This window comes from Sus scrofa, chromosome 14 (genome assembly GCF_000003025.6).
Source record: "Sus scrofa isolate TJ Tabasco breed Duroc chromosome 14, Sscrofa11.1, whole genome shotgun sequence".
Taxonomy (NCBI): Eukaryota; Metazoa; Chordata; class Mammalia; order Artiodactyla; family Suidae; genus Sus; species Sus scrofa.
Window position 1 is genome coordinate 55,067,278 of NC_010456.5, and position 17,288 is coordinate 55,084,565.

The 17,288-nt window shown below is 37.8% G+C and overlaps 1 protein-coding gene across 1 annotated transcript in view; it reads left to right on the forward strand.

Moving 5' to 3' along the window:
* ERO1B (endoplasmic reticulum oxidoreductase 1 beta) overlaps positions 1 to 17,288 on the forward strand; it is a 65,427-nt gene that overhangs the window by 10,522 nt on the left and 37,617 nt on the right. Inside the window, exons 4-7 of the mRNA XM_013981626.2 lie at positions 3,558 to 3,641; positions 9,756 to 9,797; positions 11,618 to 11,700; positions 16,612 to 16,685. Coding sequence (XP_013837080.2) covers positions 3,558 to 3,641; positions 9,756 to 9,797; positions 11,618 to 11,700; positions 16,612 to 16,685 — 283 coding nt within the window. The remainder of the gene's footprint in view (positions 1 to 3,557; positions 3,642 to 9,755; positions 9,798 to 11,617; positions 11,701 to 16,611; positions 16,686 to 17,288) is intronic.

Sequence of the window (17,288 nt, forward strand, 5' to 3'; positions counted from 1 at the left end):
TGAAAGCTAAGCTGAAGAAGCATGTTTCAGAAAAGATAGAAATTATAGTAGGAACTAATGGCCATTCTCTTTTTTGACACCATTAAAGTTTTAGATCAAGTCAACCATTTCCCCGTAGTTTTGTATTATACAAGAGTTACATTTCTTGGAGAAAGGGTCTAATTGGTCTTGTTAGGGTCACATACTCCACGCCTTGACCAAAAGACAGTGTGGTTAATAGTCCTCTTTGCATCTGCATACTTGCATATTGTTTTTCAAAGGGAAATAAGAGGATGTTACAGAAGAAGGAAAAACGAAAACTGAGTAGGAAAAAATAACAATGTGGTCCTTGACTAGCCAACATAGAGTTCATCCTTATACATGCATTTTTAAAAATGTTCCCATCAACATAATGCAGTTACTTTGTCTGTAACCAGAATATGCCCAGAGCCTCTCCCAAAGGAGAGAAATGTGTGATCTGGTTAATGACGTTAGCTCCAAGTAGGGGTATTTGGGTGATAGCTAATCCTCTTGTAGTTCTGTTCAGCCTATGAATTAAACAGAAAGGAAATTTAACCACCACCAGTGTTTGCCACGTACAATAGTGGTGGAAAAGGAAAGCTAAGAGAAGAGGTTAATTTTAAACACAGATACATACTTGTGATCTCGCCAGCTGGGAAATACAGGTAGAAGCATCAGTTTACTGGTCAGTTGACTGCTGTAGCTTGTAGTTATATTTTCTCTCTTGCACTATCCATTCCATTCCTTTATTGTCCAAAATTTTGGTGGTATCATAAAGAGAATACCCATCAGTTCCTACTGTAATTTATGTCTTTTCTCAAATATGCTTCTTCTGCTTATCTTTCAATTTTGTGAGTTGCTCCATAGCTTCTCTTAATAAAACTTATGTTTTATTTGGAGCCAACAGTGGAGATGTCGGTACCACGAGATGAAGGGCATCATAAGACGGAGTGGGTAGAGGGCTCTCTAGCTGAGGTTGGCTGCCTGCAGCGTTTCCAGGGCTGGGGGCAAAAGCCCTTTATTCCTGCAGGGTGATCTGAGCAGCATGTTGCAGTGTCTACCTTAGCCCACTCCTTGCACTGTGTGGTAGTTATCTGTTGCTGCATAACTCATTAGCCTACAATTTAGCAGCTTAAAGCAGGAAACTGAGAAGGTGTCATTCGAGAAAGACCTGAAGTCAATGAGAAAGCAAGCCATGTGGATATCTGGAAAAAGAAGATTCTAGGCAGAGGGAACAGCAAGAGCAAAGTCCCCAAGGTCACGGTGCACTTCGTGTATTTGCAGATCAAGGGGAAGGCCAGTGAACAAGGAGAAGAAAACTAGGCAGCCAGCCCGTGTAAGGCATTTTAGGCCATTGAAGGAGCTTAGATTTTGATGTGACCTGATTTTCAGAGGTATTGTATGTGGGGCAAGAAAGAGAAGAGCTAAAGATGATGCCAAGAGTTTGGCCTGGAGAACTAGAGTGATGGAGTGGCTATTTACTGAGAGGACAAGGATTCCTAGAGGGAAGCGCGCAGTTTGGGAGGTGTGAATAAGTTTGAGGCACCTTGGCAGGTCCCGTGGGCATGCCAGGGAAGAGCTGGGTTTGCAAGACCAGCTCAAAGGAACCTGTAGTTCCCAAACATGCCAGGTGATTTTAAGTGTCTTTACCCTTACACATCCTGATCCCTCTGCCTAGAAATCTTTCTTGAGGAAACTTCTAGTCATACCCATTTTACATGTAACTGAGATGGCCTTCCAGACTTCATGGACAAAGTTGACCACTCTCCTCGTGTTGCCAGTCTCTCCCTATTTTTGCCTCTTCTTCTATGACGTGGGTATTATAACTTTACCTGGCATGTATTTATTGAAGTGTCTGTTATGTGTTCTAGGCATTTGGATAAACAGTGAACAAGTCCCCATCCTTATAGTGGGGGATGCAGACAATAAGTAAATAAATAATATTCCAGCAGTGAAAAATGCTGTGAAAGAATGTGAAACAGTCTGTGGGGGTATATGTCAAGCACTACTTTAGAGAGTCTGGTAGAAAGGTCTCACCTGAGCTGATATTTGAGAGCCAGAACAGAGGCAAGGAGGTCAAGCCATAAAAGACCAGGAGAGCCACCAGCACAGACACAGAGAACAGCCACTGTGAAGGCCCTGGATTCAGAGAGGAGCTTGCTGTGTTCCCCTCGAGAAGGCTGTTGTGCCTGGACGGGTGTGGGAGGAGACAGGCCACAGGGGTGGGCAGGAGGCCAGCGATGGAGGCCCCGCGGAGCTTGCTGCAGAGTTCGCTTTACTGTAAAGGTGGTGGCAAGGCACTGGAGGATTTTGAGCAGGGATTGGCATGCTCTGAATTCTGTTTCAAAGAGATGGTTATGGCTCCCATGTGGAGAGTGGACGGTGGTGGAAACAAGGAGACTGGCAGTAGTGTGGCCAGGGATAGGTGGCAACAGTGGATGTGGTGAGATGTGCGTGATGAACGGTTTGAAGAGGATAAAGGGGTGAAAACCAGCATAAAGCCTTGATTTTTGGCTTGGGCAGTCCATCTGAATTATTGTCTTCTTGCAGTGTTTAGAATAGGAAAATCCAGAATTTTTACGTGTAAAATGTCTTTCGTGATCTTGCCACCCTCTACCTTCCCCACTCAGAGTCAGCTACACTGAAAGTCAGGTTTTCAGTTCCCAGAACTGCCCCAGCCCTGTCATCTTCCCACTCGCACACTTCCTCCAGTTTCCATCCATCCTAAACACTGCTTCCTCAGGGGCCTCCATCCACCAGCCTTGTTTTTTTCCATTACAAAACTCTGGGTTTTCCTTTATATCATTTACCACATTTGCAATTATACAGATCTATAATGTCTGTTCCCTCTAGGAAATAGTAAGTGACAGGGGGAAAGTCCTTTTTCTGCCTCTTTCTGCTAAAGCCTACATGGTGCCTGATACATAGTGGGCGCTCAGCGTACATGTGCTGCGAGAATGGGTGTGTGGGAGAACCTGGTTAATGAGGTGATGGTGAGGGGCCGGAAGATGTTAGAGTCATCCTGAAATGATCTCCAGGCTCTTCAGATGAGCAGTGTGCTTGGTCTTTTTTCCTTTTTTTCTTTTCTTTTTAGGGCCACACCCCATGGCATGTGGAGAGTCCCAGTCTAGGGGTCAAATTGGAGCTGTGGCTACCGCCTACCCACAGCCACAGCAATGCCGGATCCGAGCCGAGTGTTCGACCTACACCACAGCTGGCAATGCCAGATCCTTAACCCACTGAGCGGGGCCAGGGATTCAATCTGCATCCTTACGGATACTAATCAGGTTTGTATCCATGGGCCACTACGGGAACTCCAGCCTTTATTCCTTTTTGAAGCGTCAGAGGCCTAATATTAGTCATTTATTTTAAAAAATTACTATTATACCTGGGTTGTCTCTGAAAAACTTCAGTCATTTAATCTTCTGACCTATGCAGATGCCACAGGGTAAGATGCTCTCCTTCACTGCCCATCCTGATGCCCAGCACAGAGATGCTTGGACACCACTGCAGGACTGTGACACACACTGACTAATATTGTGTTCCTTTCTCTCAAGGTTAACCTGAAGCGACCCTGTCCTTTCTGGGCAGAAGATGGGCATTGTTCAATAAAAGACTGTCATGTGGAGCCTTGTCCAGAGGTAAAATTTGTAAAAATTGAGAAAAAAATGCTTTCTCTTGGACATTTAGATATGCATGAGCTTTATAATTTAGGCTAATGTTGAAGCCTTTGGATTCATCACAAATTCATGTGCTCTCAGCTCTCTCCTTTTGAGCCAGATTACTGATGATTTATTCTGTACATGCCATTAAAGTGGGTTTGAAGATCCCCTTTCCCCTTTATCCAGTGATGTTGGTGATTGGATGTGGAAATATAGTCTGATTCTGAAAGGGTAGAAGAGTTCCCTGGTGGCTCAGCAGGTTAAGGATCCAGTATTGTCACTGTTGTGGCACGGGTTCGATCCCTGGCCTGGACATTTCTGCTTTCCATGGGCACAGCCAAAAAAAAAAAAAAGTGGATGGAAATTAGAACTGCATCTACAGTCGGCTCTTATCATGGGCAGGCAAAATGCTACTAGACCTTAAATTTCTCATTAGAGTGGGGATGGTGAGAGTGCATAAAGTTGGAAAACCTCAGGGCTTGGTCTTATTGGATTGGCGGGGGAGAAGAGGCTTTACTTATTAGTGAGAGACTAATTTTAGACTTTGTTTTTTGATATCTAGATGAATTATATTCTTTAACGGTAATAAAGTGTTTTTCATTTAACTTTTTTTGCTTTTCTTAACCTTGTCAGGAAATCTAGTTTTTGCCTTAAAAAAAAAAATAAAACATCTGAACCAATTCATTCATTCCTAAAGGGAATTTTTTTTTTAATTATTTATATTTACCTTTAAGAAAAAAATGTTTTTTAAACTTTTTAGTTTGAAATAATTTCAGACTTAGAGAAACTTGGCAAGAATAGTGCAAACAGTTCCCATATAGTTTATATTCAATTCCCTAAATGTTAATGTCTATCAAGCTTGCTTTATCATTCCCTCTCTATGTATACATTAATATGATTATTTTATAAACCATTTAGGTGTAAGTTTACCAACATGATCTTTTACCCCTAAATACTTCATTATGTAGTTCCTTGAAATAATATTATTCTCTTACCTAACCATAGCATAATTAACAAAATCAGGGGATCAACATTTATATAATACTGATGTCTGCTGTGTAGACCTTAATCACACATTGCCAGCTGACCTAATGTACTTAACAGCAGCCACCAATAGCAGAGTTTCTGATCCAGAACCATGCATTGCTTTTGGTTTATCACCTCTTTAGTCTGCTTTTAATCTAGAGTCATCTCTCTGTATTTCTTTGTCTTTCATTGTCTTAACTTTAACTAACTTCCTTCCCCTGCCCCTCAAAATATACCAGTTATTTTGTAGAAGATTTCTCATTTTGGGGTTTTTCTGGTCTTTCCTAATTATTATATTCAGGTCATGCACGTTGGGCTGGTACACCGTAGAAGTGATGTTGTGTCTTCTCTGTCATATCAGGAGGCACAAAATGTCATCTTGAGCACTTGGTTAAGGTGGTGTTGGCCACTTTTCTTCATGGCAAAGTAGGAAAATTTTGAGACTATGAAAACATCCCATTTTTCATTGTATTTTTAGCATCCATTGATGATTCTTTCCTGAATTACTTATTTGTGTGATGGCTGTCAAATAATGATTTTCTTTTTTCTTTTCTTTTTTTTTTTGTCTTTTTGCCTTTTCTTGAGCTGCTCCCGTGGCATATGGAGGTTCCCAGGCTAGGGGTCTAATTGGAGCTGTGGCCACCGGCCTACGCCAGACCCACAGCAATGTGTGATCCAAGCTGCGTCTGCGACCCACACCACAGCTCACGGCAATGCCAGATCCTTAACCCACTGAGCAAGGCTAGGAATCAAACCTGCAACCTCATGGTTCCTTGTCGGATTCGTTAACCACTGCACCATGACAGGAACTCCAAATAATGATTTTCTGATTCCATTTCTTCTACATTTATTATTGGCATTCTACTGTAAGCCAGAGCTTTTCCTTTATTTACTGTATGTTTATCTCGGTATGAACTCAAATTATTATAATTACTATCACTGTTTCTTATGCTAGCTTTATTAAGGCATAACTCACATACCATAAAATTCACTCATTCAAAAGTGTGCAACTCAGGACATTTTAGTATAATCACAGAATTATGCAACAATCACAAGTATCTGATTGTAAAAAATTTTCATTGCCCCAAAAAGGACTCTTGCCCATTAGCAATCACTCCCTGTTTCCTTTGCCCTCTTCGCACTGGAAACCATAATCCACTTTCCATCTTTGTGGATTTGCCTGTTACAGACATTTCATGTAAATCATATGATTTATGGTCTTTTGTTACTGGCATCTTTTGTTCAGCACAATGTTTCAAAGTCCATCCATGTTGTAGCATGTATCAGTATTTCATCCCATTCCTGAATAATATTGTATGGACATACCTCATCTTGTTTATTCCTCAGTTGATGGACATTTGAGTTGTTTCTACTTATCTGGCTTCTATGAATAATGAATACATATTCAGGCACAAATTTTTGTGTGAACATGTGTTTTCCTTTCGAGTATGTACTTAAGAGTGAAATTGGTAGATCATATACTAACTGTTGAGGAAACTGGAAACTGTCATATAGTACCAAAACTGTTTCCATTGTGGCTGCCCCGTTTTATATTACAAAGTCTGATGGTTCCAGTTTCGCTACATACTTGGCAGTACTTATTTCTGTCTTGTATTTTATTTTAGCCATCTTTATGAATGGCATGTCATTCAGTTTTGATCTGCATTTCCTTGAAGGCTGAAAATATCAAGCATCTTTGCAGGTGCTTATTGGCCATTTGTGTGTGTGTGTGTGTGTGTGTGTGTGTGTGTATATATATATATTTTTTTTTTTGCTTTTTTAGGGCCACACCCATGGCATATGAAAGTTCCCATTGTAGGGGTCAAATTGAAGCTACAGCTGCCGGCCTACCCCACAACCACAGCAACACAGGATCTGAGAGGTGTCTGTGACTTAACACCACAGTTCACAGCAAGGCAGGATCATTAACCCCTGAGTGAGGTCAGGGATCAAACCCACATCCTCATGGATACTAGTTGGATTCATTACTGCTGAGCCACAATAGGAATTCCATATGTATATCTTTGTCAGAGAAATGTCTATTCAAATCCTTGCCCATTTTTTTTTTTTCTTTTTTATGGCTGCACCTGCAGCATATGGAAATTCTCAAGGTAGGGATTGTAACAGAGCTATAGCTGAGGCCTATGCCACAGCAATGGCAACACTGTATCTGACTGCATCTGGAACCAGTTTGCAGCAATGCCATATCCTTAATCCAACTGAGCAAAGCCAGGGATCAAACCTGCATCCTCACAGAGTCTGTGCAGGGTCCTTAACCCAATGAGCCACAATAAGAACTCCCCTGTGCCCGTTTTTAAGTTGTCTTTTTATTGCTGAGTTGTGAGTTACTTGTCTTTGCAAAGTATTTGTTTCTAAGTTTTTAATTTCATTTTTATTTATTAAAATAATTTATTGTCTGCAGTTGATTATCCTCTCTACTCTTAAATTTCTAATAAGAATAAATAAAAGAAGGAGTTCCCACTGCGGCATGGCAGGATTTGTGGTGTCTGGAGCAGTGGGATGCAGGTTTGATCCCTGGCCAGGCACAGTGGTTAAGGATCTGACATTGCTGCAGCCGCGGCATAGGTTGCAATTGCAGCCCAGATCTGATCCCTGGCCTGGGAACTCCATATGCCATGGGGTGACCAAAAAAGAAAGAAAGAAAGAAAAAAGAATAGATGAAAGTGTTATTTTTGTATATATAAGAAATATAACTTTTGTATGTATTTAAAAACTTTTGGAATTCCCGTCGTGGCGCAGTGGTTAACGAATCCGACTAGGAACCATGAGGTTGCGGGTTCGTCCCTGCCCTTGCTCAGTGGGTTAACGATCCAGCGTTGCCGTGAGCTTTGGTATAGGTTGCAGACATGGCTCGGATCCCGCGTTGCTGTGGCTCTGGTGTAGACCGGTGGCTACAGCTCCAATTCGACCCCTAGCCTGGGAACCTCCATATGCCTCGGGAGCGGCCCAAGAAATAGCAAAAAGACAAAAAAATAAAATAAAAATAAAAAATAAATAAAAACTTTTGTCTATTCTTTTGCCAATGCCTTTCTCTTCCCGTTATTTCTGGAGACAAAAACTGTCCCTTCATGTTTGTTCTTTTAAAGTAATGTGAGGACATTCATATTTCTCTCTCTTTGGGGGAAAACAGGTATTTCATATTAAACCCAAACTTGTCATAATACAGTTATGATTTGCATTCTGTAATTTATTATTTTTATTTTGTCTTTTTGGGGCCTTACCTGTGGCATATGGAGGTTCCCAGGCCAGGGGTCAAATCAGAGCTCTAGCTGCTAGCCTACACCACAGCCACAGCAACACAGGATCTGAGCCATGTCTGCGACCTACACCACAGCTCATGGCAATGTTGAATCCTTAACTCATTGAGTGAGACCAGGGATCGAATCCTCGTCCTCCTGGATACTAGTCGGGTTTGTTAACTGCTGAGCCATGATGGGAACTCCTTGCAATTCTGTAATTTAAATTCCAACTTAATCGTGAGGTTTACTTAATTTTGTAATTTGCAGACTGCTTCATATTGTTTATGTTGGTGTCCACAACAAGCTTTATTTCATCCTTGATTTTAGTTACTAGCTTTACATTTATCATTATTTTTAATCTTTTTTGTGATTTTTTTTGTATTATTCATGATGATCATGTGTAGTATCTGTCCCAATATTTCTCAATGGACTGTAGTAAGCTTTGCTTAAGTCAAATTATTGCGTTTAGCACCTTTCAAAAATCTGCCGATATTTTCCTGTTAGTGTAGGATATTCATTAGAGGACATACAGTAGTCAGAGGATGTTTTGATGATCATTTACTCCATGTTTTAAGTTTAGGGTCTGATAATGGTAACTGCCACATTTGACTTGAGTTTTATAGTTTTCTCTCTTCTACCCTCTGAGAGAGGTACTAGAAAACATTGAAATGATAAAATGTAGGCAGCAAGTAACTTTAACTATATGATCTTTTGTTGATTGGGGGGAAATTTTCTTATTATTATTATTTATATTCTTCAGCCTGGCAGAAAAATATTTATTCTGAATATTTGGTTTAAATTTATCTGTGAAACATGAAAAAATTAATAGATAAGTTGCTGGGGGGGGTGTTGTTTTTTTTCTGCCTTTTTAGGACTGTCGAAGTTCCCAGGCTAGGGATCGATTAGCCTATGCCACAGCAACACCAGATCTGAGCCACGTCTGCGACTTAACACCTCAGTGCATGGCAACGCCAGATCCTTAACCCACTAAGCAGGGTCAGGGATCAAACCTGCGTCCCCGTGGATACTAGTCGGGTTTGTTACTGCTGACCCACAACTGAAACTCCAGTGACTTGCTGTTTTATAGCCCATAAATTCAGATATTGGAAATCGGCCTCCTCGGTTATCATATAATTATCCTGGAATTGCCTACTTTCAGATATGTTTACTTAAGATTGTGTTCGATAAACCAGTTGTAATAATTCATAGATGTATTAAAGCCTAAAACTAAATATTGGCCTTAAAAGAAAGTTAGAAAATGACATGCAGTTCTGAAATTGGGAAATCCTTGATTACTTGGATTGGTAAACCCTAGGTTAGTCTTTTGAACCAAAGAGTTTACTCTTGCTTTCTAGGATTAATCTAAAATTCCTCCAACTTTAAATGTCAACTTAAGAGCAGAAATTTAAATTGAACATATTTCAAATAATTTTGAATTTTTAAAAGGTTGTTTTGTGGTAAGAAGTTTATGGAAAAGGTGATTTAGTCAGGATTTTTTTTAACCTAAACATTATATGGACTATTAATTACTGCACTGAGAGTTATTAGAGCCAATTTTGACAGTCCAAAAACTTTTAAACTATACTATTTCAACTTTCTATACTATTATTTACAAGTGTATAAATTGAGATAGCTCTTAACCTTTTAGCTCAATAGGTAGTAGAAAAACAGAATTTGAGTGAATGTATATTTTTCTTTTCATAGAATGAAATAGCCTTTGAATTAGAGCAATGGCATTAATAATTTGTAAAGAAATCTAAAAAATTATAAAGATCACTTTCCAAATTTTTGTTGTTCTTCTTTTAAGAGTAAGATTCCAGTCGGAATTAAAGCTGGGAGTTCTAATAAGGTGAGTCACTTTTCTTCCTTGAATACTTCTGCCTTACACAGTGAAACCTGCCACTGCTTGATGTGGTTGCAGAGAGAGCCGTAGTATGATTTATTGAGCATGGACACATTTCTCCTGAGAATCCCAAATCCCTAATTTCATAGCAAGCAATGAGGTATAGTGTATTCTTGCAGTTAAATTATATAGCTTCTTTTGAAATACTTCAGCCCTCTTTAGAACTTCTAGAAGAACTATGAAGTATAACTACAGTGTCAGATTACCTGATCAACAGGTGTTTGTCAGGTCCTTCTCATGTATGTTTATTTTTCTGTTTCAACTGTTTTCAACTATTTCAACGTGTCATATTCAGGATTACATTGTGTAGAGTAAACAGTTATCAAGATATTTTGAGCATAGTACTTTTCAATGACATCAAAATACTCCTTTATTGAAGATTACGCTTTTCCTCTTATGAATATGTCATAATTTACTTTGCCATTCATATGTTTTAAAGTAACAGCAGACTTGTTTTTCCGCTATCATGCATTTATAACAAAGATCATCATTCTCTCTTCTGCTTCCTTATGCATTCCCCTCCCCATTCTCTTCTCTTGCTTGCTACCCTTTGTGGTCTTTTGTTTGAGTTCACCCTCTTTTATTTATTTTCGTTTGAGATCTAAAATGAACAATATAAAGACAATTGAAATCCATTCTGAGGTCCTTCCCACTCCCATTATATTCCCCCCCCCCTCTAGAGCTGGCCACTTTGCTGAAGTTGTGTACCCTTCTGTGATACTTTTTATTTTTATGTTGTATTATGCATGTGATATATAGATCTTTTATACGAATTTTTTAATTTTTAAAATAATATCGTATTTTGTATTCAGGTTAAAAACGTTTTTTGGGAGTTCTTGCTGTAGCACAGTGTGTTAAGAATCCAACTGTGGTGGCTCGGGTTGCTGTGGAGGTGTGAGTTCAGTCCCCAGCCCAGCACAGTGGGTTAAAGGATCTGTTGTTGCTGCAGTGTAGGTCACAGCTGCCACTCGGATTTAATCCCTGGCCTAGGAACTTCCATATGCTGCAGGTGCAGCCATAAAAAACAAAAGCAAAACATGTTTTTCAGTTTGTGTTTTTACTCAGTATTTTACTTTTGAAATTTTGTCTTGCTTATGTATGTAGATTTTCTTAATTTTGACAGCTACAAAATATTCAGCTGCATGAATATTTGTATCGTTGTGTGAATAGCCATTCCTCTGTCGATGGATAATTTCAGTTGTTTTCAGGTTTTTGCTACTGCAGACAGTGATTCCCTGGCATCTTTGTCTTTTGTCACATTGTGCACAAATGTAAGAGTTTCTCTAGGTCTGTATCTGGAAGTAAGATTGCTGGGCTGCAGGGTATGCCTATCTCAACATTATGAGACAGTACCAATTAACTTTCTAAAATGGTTGTACCTCTTTTTTTGTTTTTGTTTTTAAATGTTGCTCTGGATATGGATTCAGTAGTGGGTGGACTGCTGGCTCAAGGGTTGATGCATTTTTATAGCTCTATGTAGATACTGTTAAATTACTTTCCCAGTAGGGTCTTCTCAGTTCACATATCACAACATAGCATTCTTATTGCTACATTTTTAATGTTGTTTGTTTATTAGGCGGAAATATGTGACACATCTTCATTTGCATTTCTTCCATGTGTTAGGAATTTTAATAATAGGATGTATCTGTATTTATTGTAATTGATGACTATTGTATATCATTGACACATTGATCCTTCTGCCAGTGGAACATGAAATAAAGAGGTAATAATTATTATTAAACTTACTTATTATAAACTTCTTTCAGTACTTGAAAGTGGCAAACAATACCAAAGAATTAGAAGATTGTGAGCAAGCTAGTAAACTGGGAGCAATTAACAGCACATTAAGGTAAATTTTATTTTAGTAGTATTAAGAAAATATTGTCTTGTTTGTTTATATTAAACATCTTTGATTTTTCCTTTGACTTTGCTTAAACATTAAAGTTTAAACTGATTTTCAAAAGGAAAAAACTTATTCTTTATCCTAAATTCCATGATAGCTTTGCTTTCTCACTTGGTTGATTTGTTACTAAATTTCTAAATCATCAGTAATGACTCTAGTAAAGGAAAAACTTAAGTGACTTCTCAGCTAGCAGGGTTATAGGTCTGTTCTTCCTGATTATAATAGGAAAAGAAACTCTAAGTTTTTTAAAATAGGGATTCAATCTATATGTTACATGTTGAACGATAAAGGTTACTGTTAACTGTTAATGTTGCATAGATTTTTTTCTTTCCTGTTGACTTTATTTTCTCTAAGTACAAACCTGCTTTGAAGGCCAACATAAATAATTTGTAAGTGGTCTCAGATTTTGAAGTATGAAATGACTAAACAGGTCTGTAGTTGTGAGTGAGGAATGCAGTATTACAGAATTTATTTTTAATTTCCCTGTTTAGATTTCTATTTATGTACTATAAGTTTTAAAGAATTAATAAAGTGAGTGGTTTTATTTATTGATGAAAAATTCTAATATAGAAAAGTAGAAAGGATAATACAATAAACACCCATATATCCTCTCTTCCATATGAATAAATGTCAACATTATCTACCACATTTTTAGGAAAAGAGAAATGTCAGAGATAAATTTGAAATTCCCTATGTTTATTCCCCAATCCTGTTTTCTTCCTTTTTTTCTTAGTGGTAACTGAATTGGGTGTGTATCTATTCATGTTTTTGTCTCTATTGTATATGTCTATAAATTATATATATGTATAGTTTGTATATATTTTATTTTTCCTTTATGTAAATTATATACTTTGTTAATTAACATTCCCCTACTTTCTTTTTACATTGCACATTTTGCTTTTTAGGTAAATCCATGTTAAAACATAGAGATTTGTCTCATTCTTTTAACTGATGAATGATTTTCATCATATATTTATTTATTTATCTGTATTTTATTTATCTGTAACCATTTAGGTTGTTTCACATTTTTTACTTCTACAAATTGTACTACCTAGAGCTTCCTTGATAATTTCTTTTTGTATACACTAGAAGTAAAATTGCTCAATTTTAGGATTGGCCTCTTGCAGCTGTTCTTGATATTGCCTCATGGCTTTACAAAATAGTTGTGTAGATATATACTGCCTCCAGTACAGAGAACTTGTTTTGTTCTCCACATCCTTGCCAAAAACTGATAATGTTTGATAAGTGTGAGATAGTATCTCATTTTTGTTTAATTTATATTTTGTTGATTCCTAGTGAATTTGGGCATTATTTCCTGTTATTGGACACTTGGGTTTCCTGTTCATTCAACAAATGAATGCCAGGAGTTCCCATTGTGGCTTAGTGGGTTGAAAATCCAGCCTATTGTCTGTGAGGATGAGGGTTCAGTCCCTGGCCTTGCTCAGTGGGTTAAGAATCCAGCATTGCCACAACTGCTGTTGCAGACAGGGCTTGGATCCGGCATTGCGGTGGCTGTGGTGTAGGGCAGCAGCTGCAGCTGCAATTTAACCCCTGGCCCAGGAAATTCCATATGCCGCGGTTACGGCCCCTAAAAAGAAAAGAAAAGAAAAAAAAGAAGAAGAATGCCTACAGTATGCCAGGCACTATACTCTAGAGATATAGCAGTGTACATGAGAAACAAATTTCTGCCCTCATGCAGCTTAATCCTAGTCGGAGATGTTCAGTAAACAGTGAAATTAATGAGAAGTAAGTAAAATGATGATGAATGCCAGGGAGAAAAATCATACAGGGAGGAGTAATAGGGCTAGAGTGAAGGTGGTTGTGCTCTTTCAAATGGGTGGTCCAAGAAGGCCAGAGTGGTAATAGACAAAGTGCTCATGAAGGCATAATATGGTTTGGCGGGTAGGGGGAGGGTTGGAGATCAGTAGTCAGTCACGCGTAATGGTTAGCAAAAGACTCTGAGGCTGGAGCATGCCTCGCCTACTTGAGGAATCATGAGGCCATTGTGGCTGGAGTACAGTGAATAGGGACAGAGTAATAAAAGACAAAATCAGAAGATGCTAGGGATGGGAGCAGGCAGGGGTAGTGGTATGGTAGAGATCTTGCAGAGTCTTAAAGACACATATTATGAATATTGCTCTTAAACTGAGTAGAATGAAAAGTCATTGGAAGATTTTGAGACAGTGCATTTGGGGAGCCAGATGTTTATGTCGCGGAAGCCTGGTTGGTTATGTGGTTATTGTGATCCTGATAAGACATGGTAGTTTAGTTTAGCCCAGAGTGATAGCAGTAGAAATGACGAGAGGTGGTCAGATTCTGGATAGATTTTGAAGGTAGAGCTGATAGTATTTGCTGAAGGATTAGATGTAGGGTATGAAAAAAGACAGGAGCTATGACTGAATACAAGATTTGGAACTAAAATAATGGAGTTGCCATTTATTGAACTGGGAACACCTATAGAAAGAACATGTCAGGTGGAAAATTTTAATTCAACCTTGGACTTAAGTTTGAGCTGCTTATGAGTCATGCATTTGGAGACATCCAGCAGACTTAAGTCATCATAAGATTTTGAGGTAAATTGCCTGTTCATATTCTTTTCTATTTTTTCTCCATTGGGGAAGGCCTATATTTTAAAATTGATTTTTAGGCATTCTTCATATAGTCCGAGAAGAACTCTTTGTTGACTATATGGGTTGTTGGGGTGTGTCCTTTAATTTTGCTTATAGATTTTTGTTGTTGAGCTGAATTTATTATTTTATAAACTTTTAATAAATAAAGTATATTATACACACATATAATAAAGTATTTATATTATACACACATATAATAAAGTATACAAATATAAGAGTTCCCTGGTAGCCCAGTTGGTTAAGGATATGGTGGTGTTACTGCTGTGGTGTGCATTCAGTCCCTGGCACGGGAACTTCCGCATGCTGCTGGTGTGGCCAAAAAAAAAGTATACAAATTTTAAGTATAAAGGTCAATTTAATTTTACATAGTGAACCAACTCTATTAGCCACCATCAAGAACAATATACCTGCTACCCAGAAGGTTACCTTCTGTACTTTCCTAGATTACCACCTTCCAAAGTTGATCATCACTTTGAGTTATATTAGCAGAGATTAGTTTTGCCTATTTATATAAATGGAACAATACAGTATGTTTTCCTTTGTATCTGGCTTATTTTATTAAACATTACATTGAATAATATGCTGGCTATTTTCCATTGGGGGCTATTTCACCAAATATTTTGTAAATGCATTTGTTACGCATTTCTATGAGAAAATACCAAGGATGGTTTTCCAAAATGACTGTCCCAAAGTCCATTGCCACCAGTGGTAGTGTGCAGGACTGCCACTTCCACAGCTTCTCCCATGGTCCATAGTGTAATTTTTAAACAGCTTTACAAAAGTATAATTGATATACAATACATTGTGCCTATTAAAAATGTACACTCTGATGTTTCATCATGTGTATACTCATAAAAATCAGTTCAATCACGGTAGTTATGTCTGCACTCCTGAAAGTTTTCTCATGTCCCTGTGCAGTCCCTCCCTCCTTCCCCTTCCTGTCCCTATTTCCCACTTCAGAGACTGCTTCAACTCACAGCACTGTCTTGACAGGAAGTCCTGGCTTAAGCCCAAGGTACCCTGTCATCCATCTTCAAACTGACTTTTAGAAAAGCTGGACTAGATGGTCTATAAGCTTACTTCTAACTCATTTGTAAACCAAACCAGACCAGCTTGATTAGCATTCTGTATCTTTTCTGCTACCATGTTTTTTAGGCAAGGGTTAGATGAAGCCTTAGAAAACCTCAGTGCTCTAAGTCACATTGCTAATAAGAAAGTAGGAATTTATATCACAATTGCTTTGTTATTACTATTTTCAGCTAAAGATTTATCTGATTAAACTTAACTGTAGTTGTCATTTTAGTTGTAACTAGAGCTTAGGCATTGTATATTTTTAACCTATGATATAAAATTTCCCATTAACTTTTATTATTAATTATAGTTTCCCATAGGAGAAAAAAAAAATCCCATGGTGAATTGAATTGGAAATTTTTAGTGGCAAAGTTGTAATGCTACCAGACCACACGTTTTTCAAACACAAAATCAGTTATTGGCTGTGACAGTACCACATTTAGGAATACCTAATTTATACTTGGTACACAATTTTTAACCTTGTTATTTCCTTTTGTGTAGTGAATAAAGGGTAGTAATACTTCTCTTACATATGTATTTAAGACAGAGAAGGTCTGAATATAGGTTAAAACGAGTACAAGTCAAAATTTATTTGAATGAGTGTAGTTGTTTATCAGTTCTCTGGGTCAGAAATTTTGTTCATAAGTCTTGTTAAATATAAGGTAATGTTTAAAATTATACTGTGACAAAAGTGACATTGGCATTATTAGAGAATACCATGTTGGATGGAAGATCCTAGAAATGCAGTTTTTAATATTTGGGGTCCTATAAGTACAGAAGCAATTTAAATTAAGAGAATTATGAAAGGAAATTCCTACTTTAGGAAAAAAGGATATATATTTACTACAATTTCTAAGTCAACTAAAAAGACCAGCTTTATTTTTATGTTTAAACTACATCATATTTATATTTGTGAGGTCAAAAGTTATTTCTGGTCAAAGTAATTATCATTGAAACTAGGGCTGAAATTGATATCTTTGTCTTTCATCTAACTTGTTACAGTCATTCCTTCATGTGACCACTAACTGAATTTGTAATGTGATCTAATTAATAAAGAAGTCTCAGATTATCTCTCTATTTTTAATACAGTAGAATACAGTGTTGGTTTTCAACTCCAAATTTAATCGTTTTTCTTCTTTATTCCTCTTTCTCATAGTAATCAAAGCAAAGAAGCTTTCATTGACTGGGCAAGATACGATGATTCACAGGATCACTTTTGTGAACTTGATGGTAATAAAATAAACTATTGTTATTATATTATGTTAATTTTAACCCTTTAAAGACAAGTCAGTGAAAATACAGTCAGAGTTAAAGCTGTATTACACTGGATGTTGTATGTGGATCTTATTATCATATGGCATTTATAGAGAACTGTGTTCTAGGCCCTGTGCTAATAAGTACATTATTTCTGGGCTTTACAGCTACCCTGATAGGTATGCATTATTTTATATCTGAGGAAATTGAGCCTCAAAAGGACTGAGTAACTTGCCCAAGATCACACGGTAGCAAGAGGCTGAGTAGGATTCAGTCCCAGATCTGACTGAATCCCAAACCTGTCTTTTCGATGTAACATCCCATCTCCTATGGATGGCTCATTCATGCCACTTAGATATGGGTCTGTGAACATGTTACAAAAATGTTCACCCTGGAATTAGTTGGAGGTTTCAAAAATCTAACATGAAGACACCTTCCAAAATCGAAAGGGTGCTCATTTGGCTTCCCCACAGCCCTCTTTGCAAGAGTCCCCTAGAATGGAACAAAAACAGGGTATTGTTGGATAGTAACTAGCAGTTCTTTTAACAGAAGATAATTGACGTGACACAAAATTTTTTC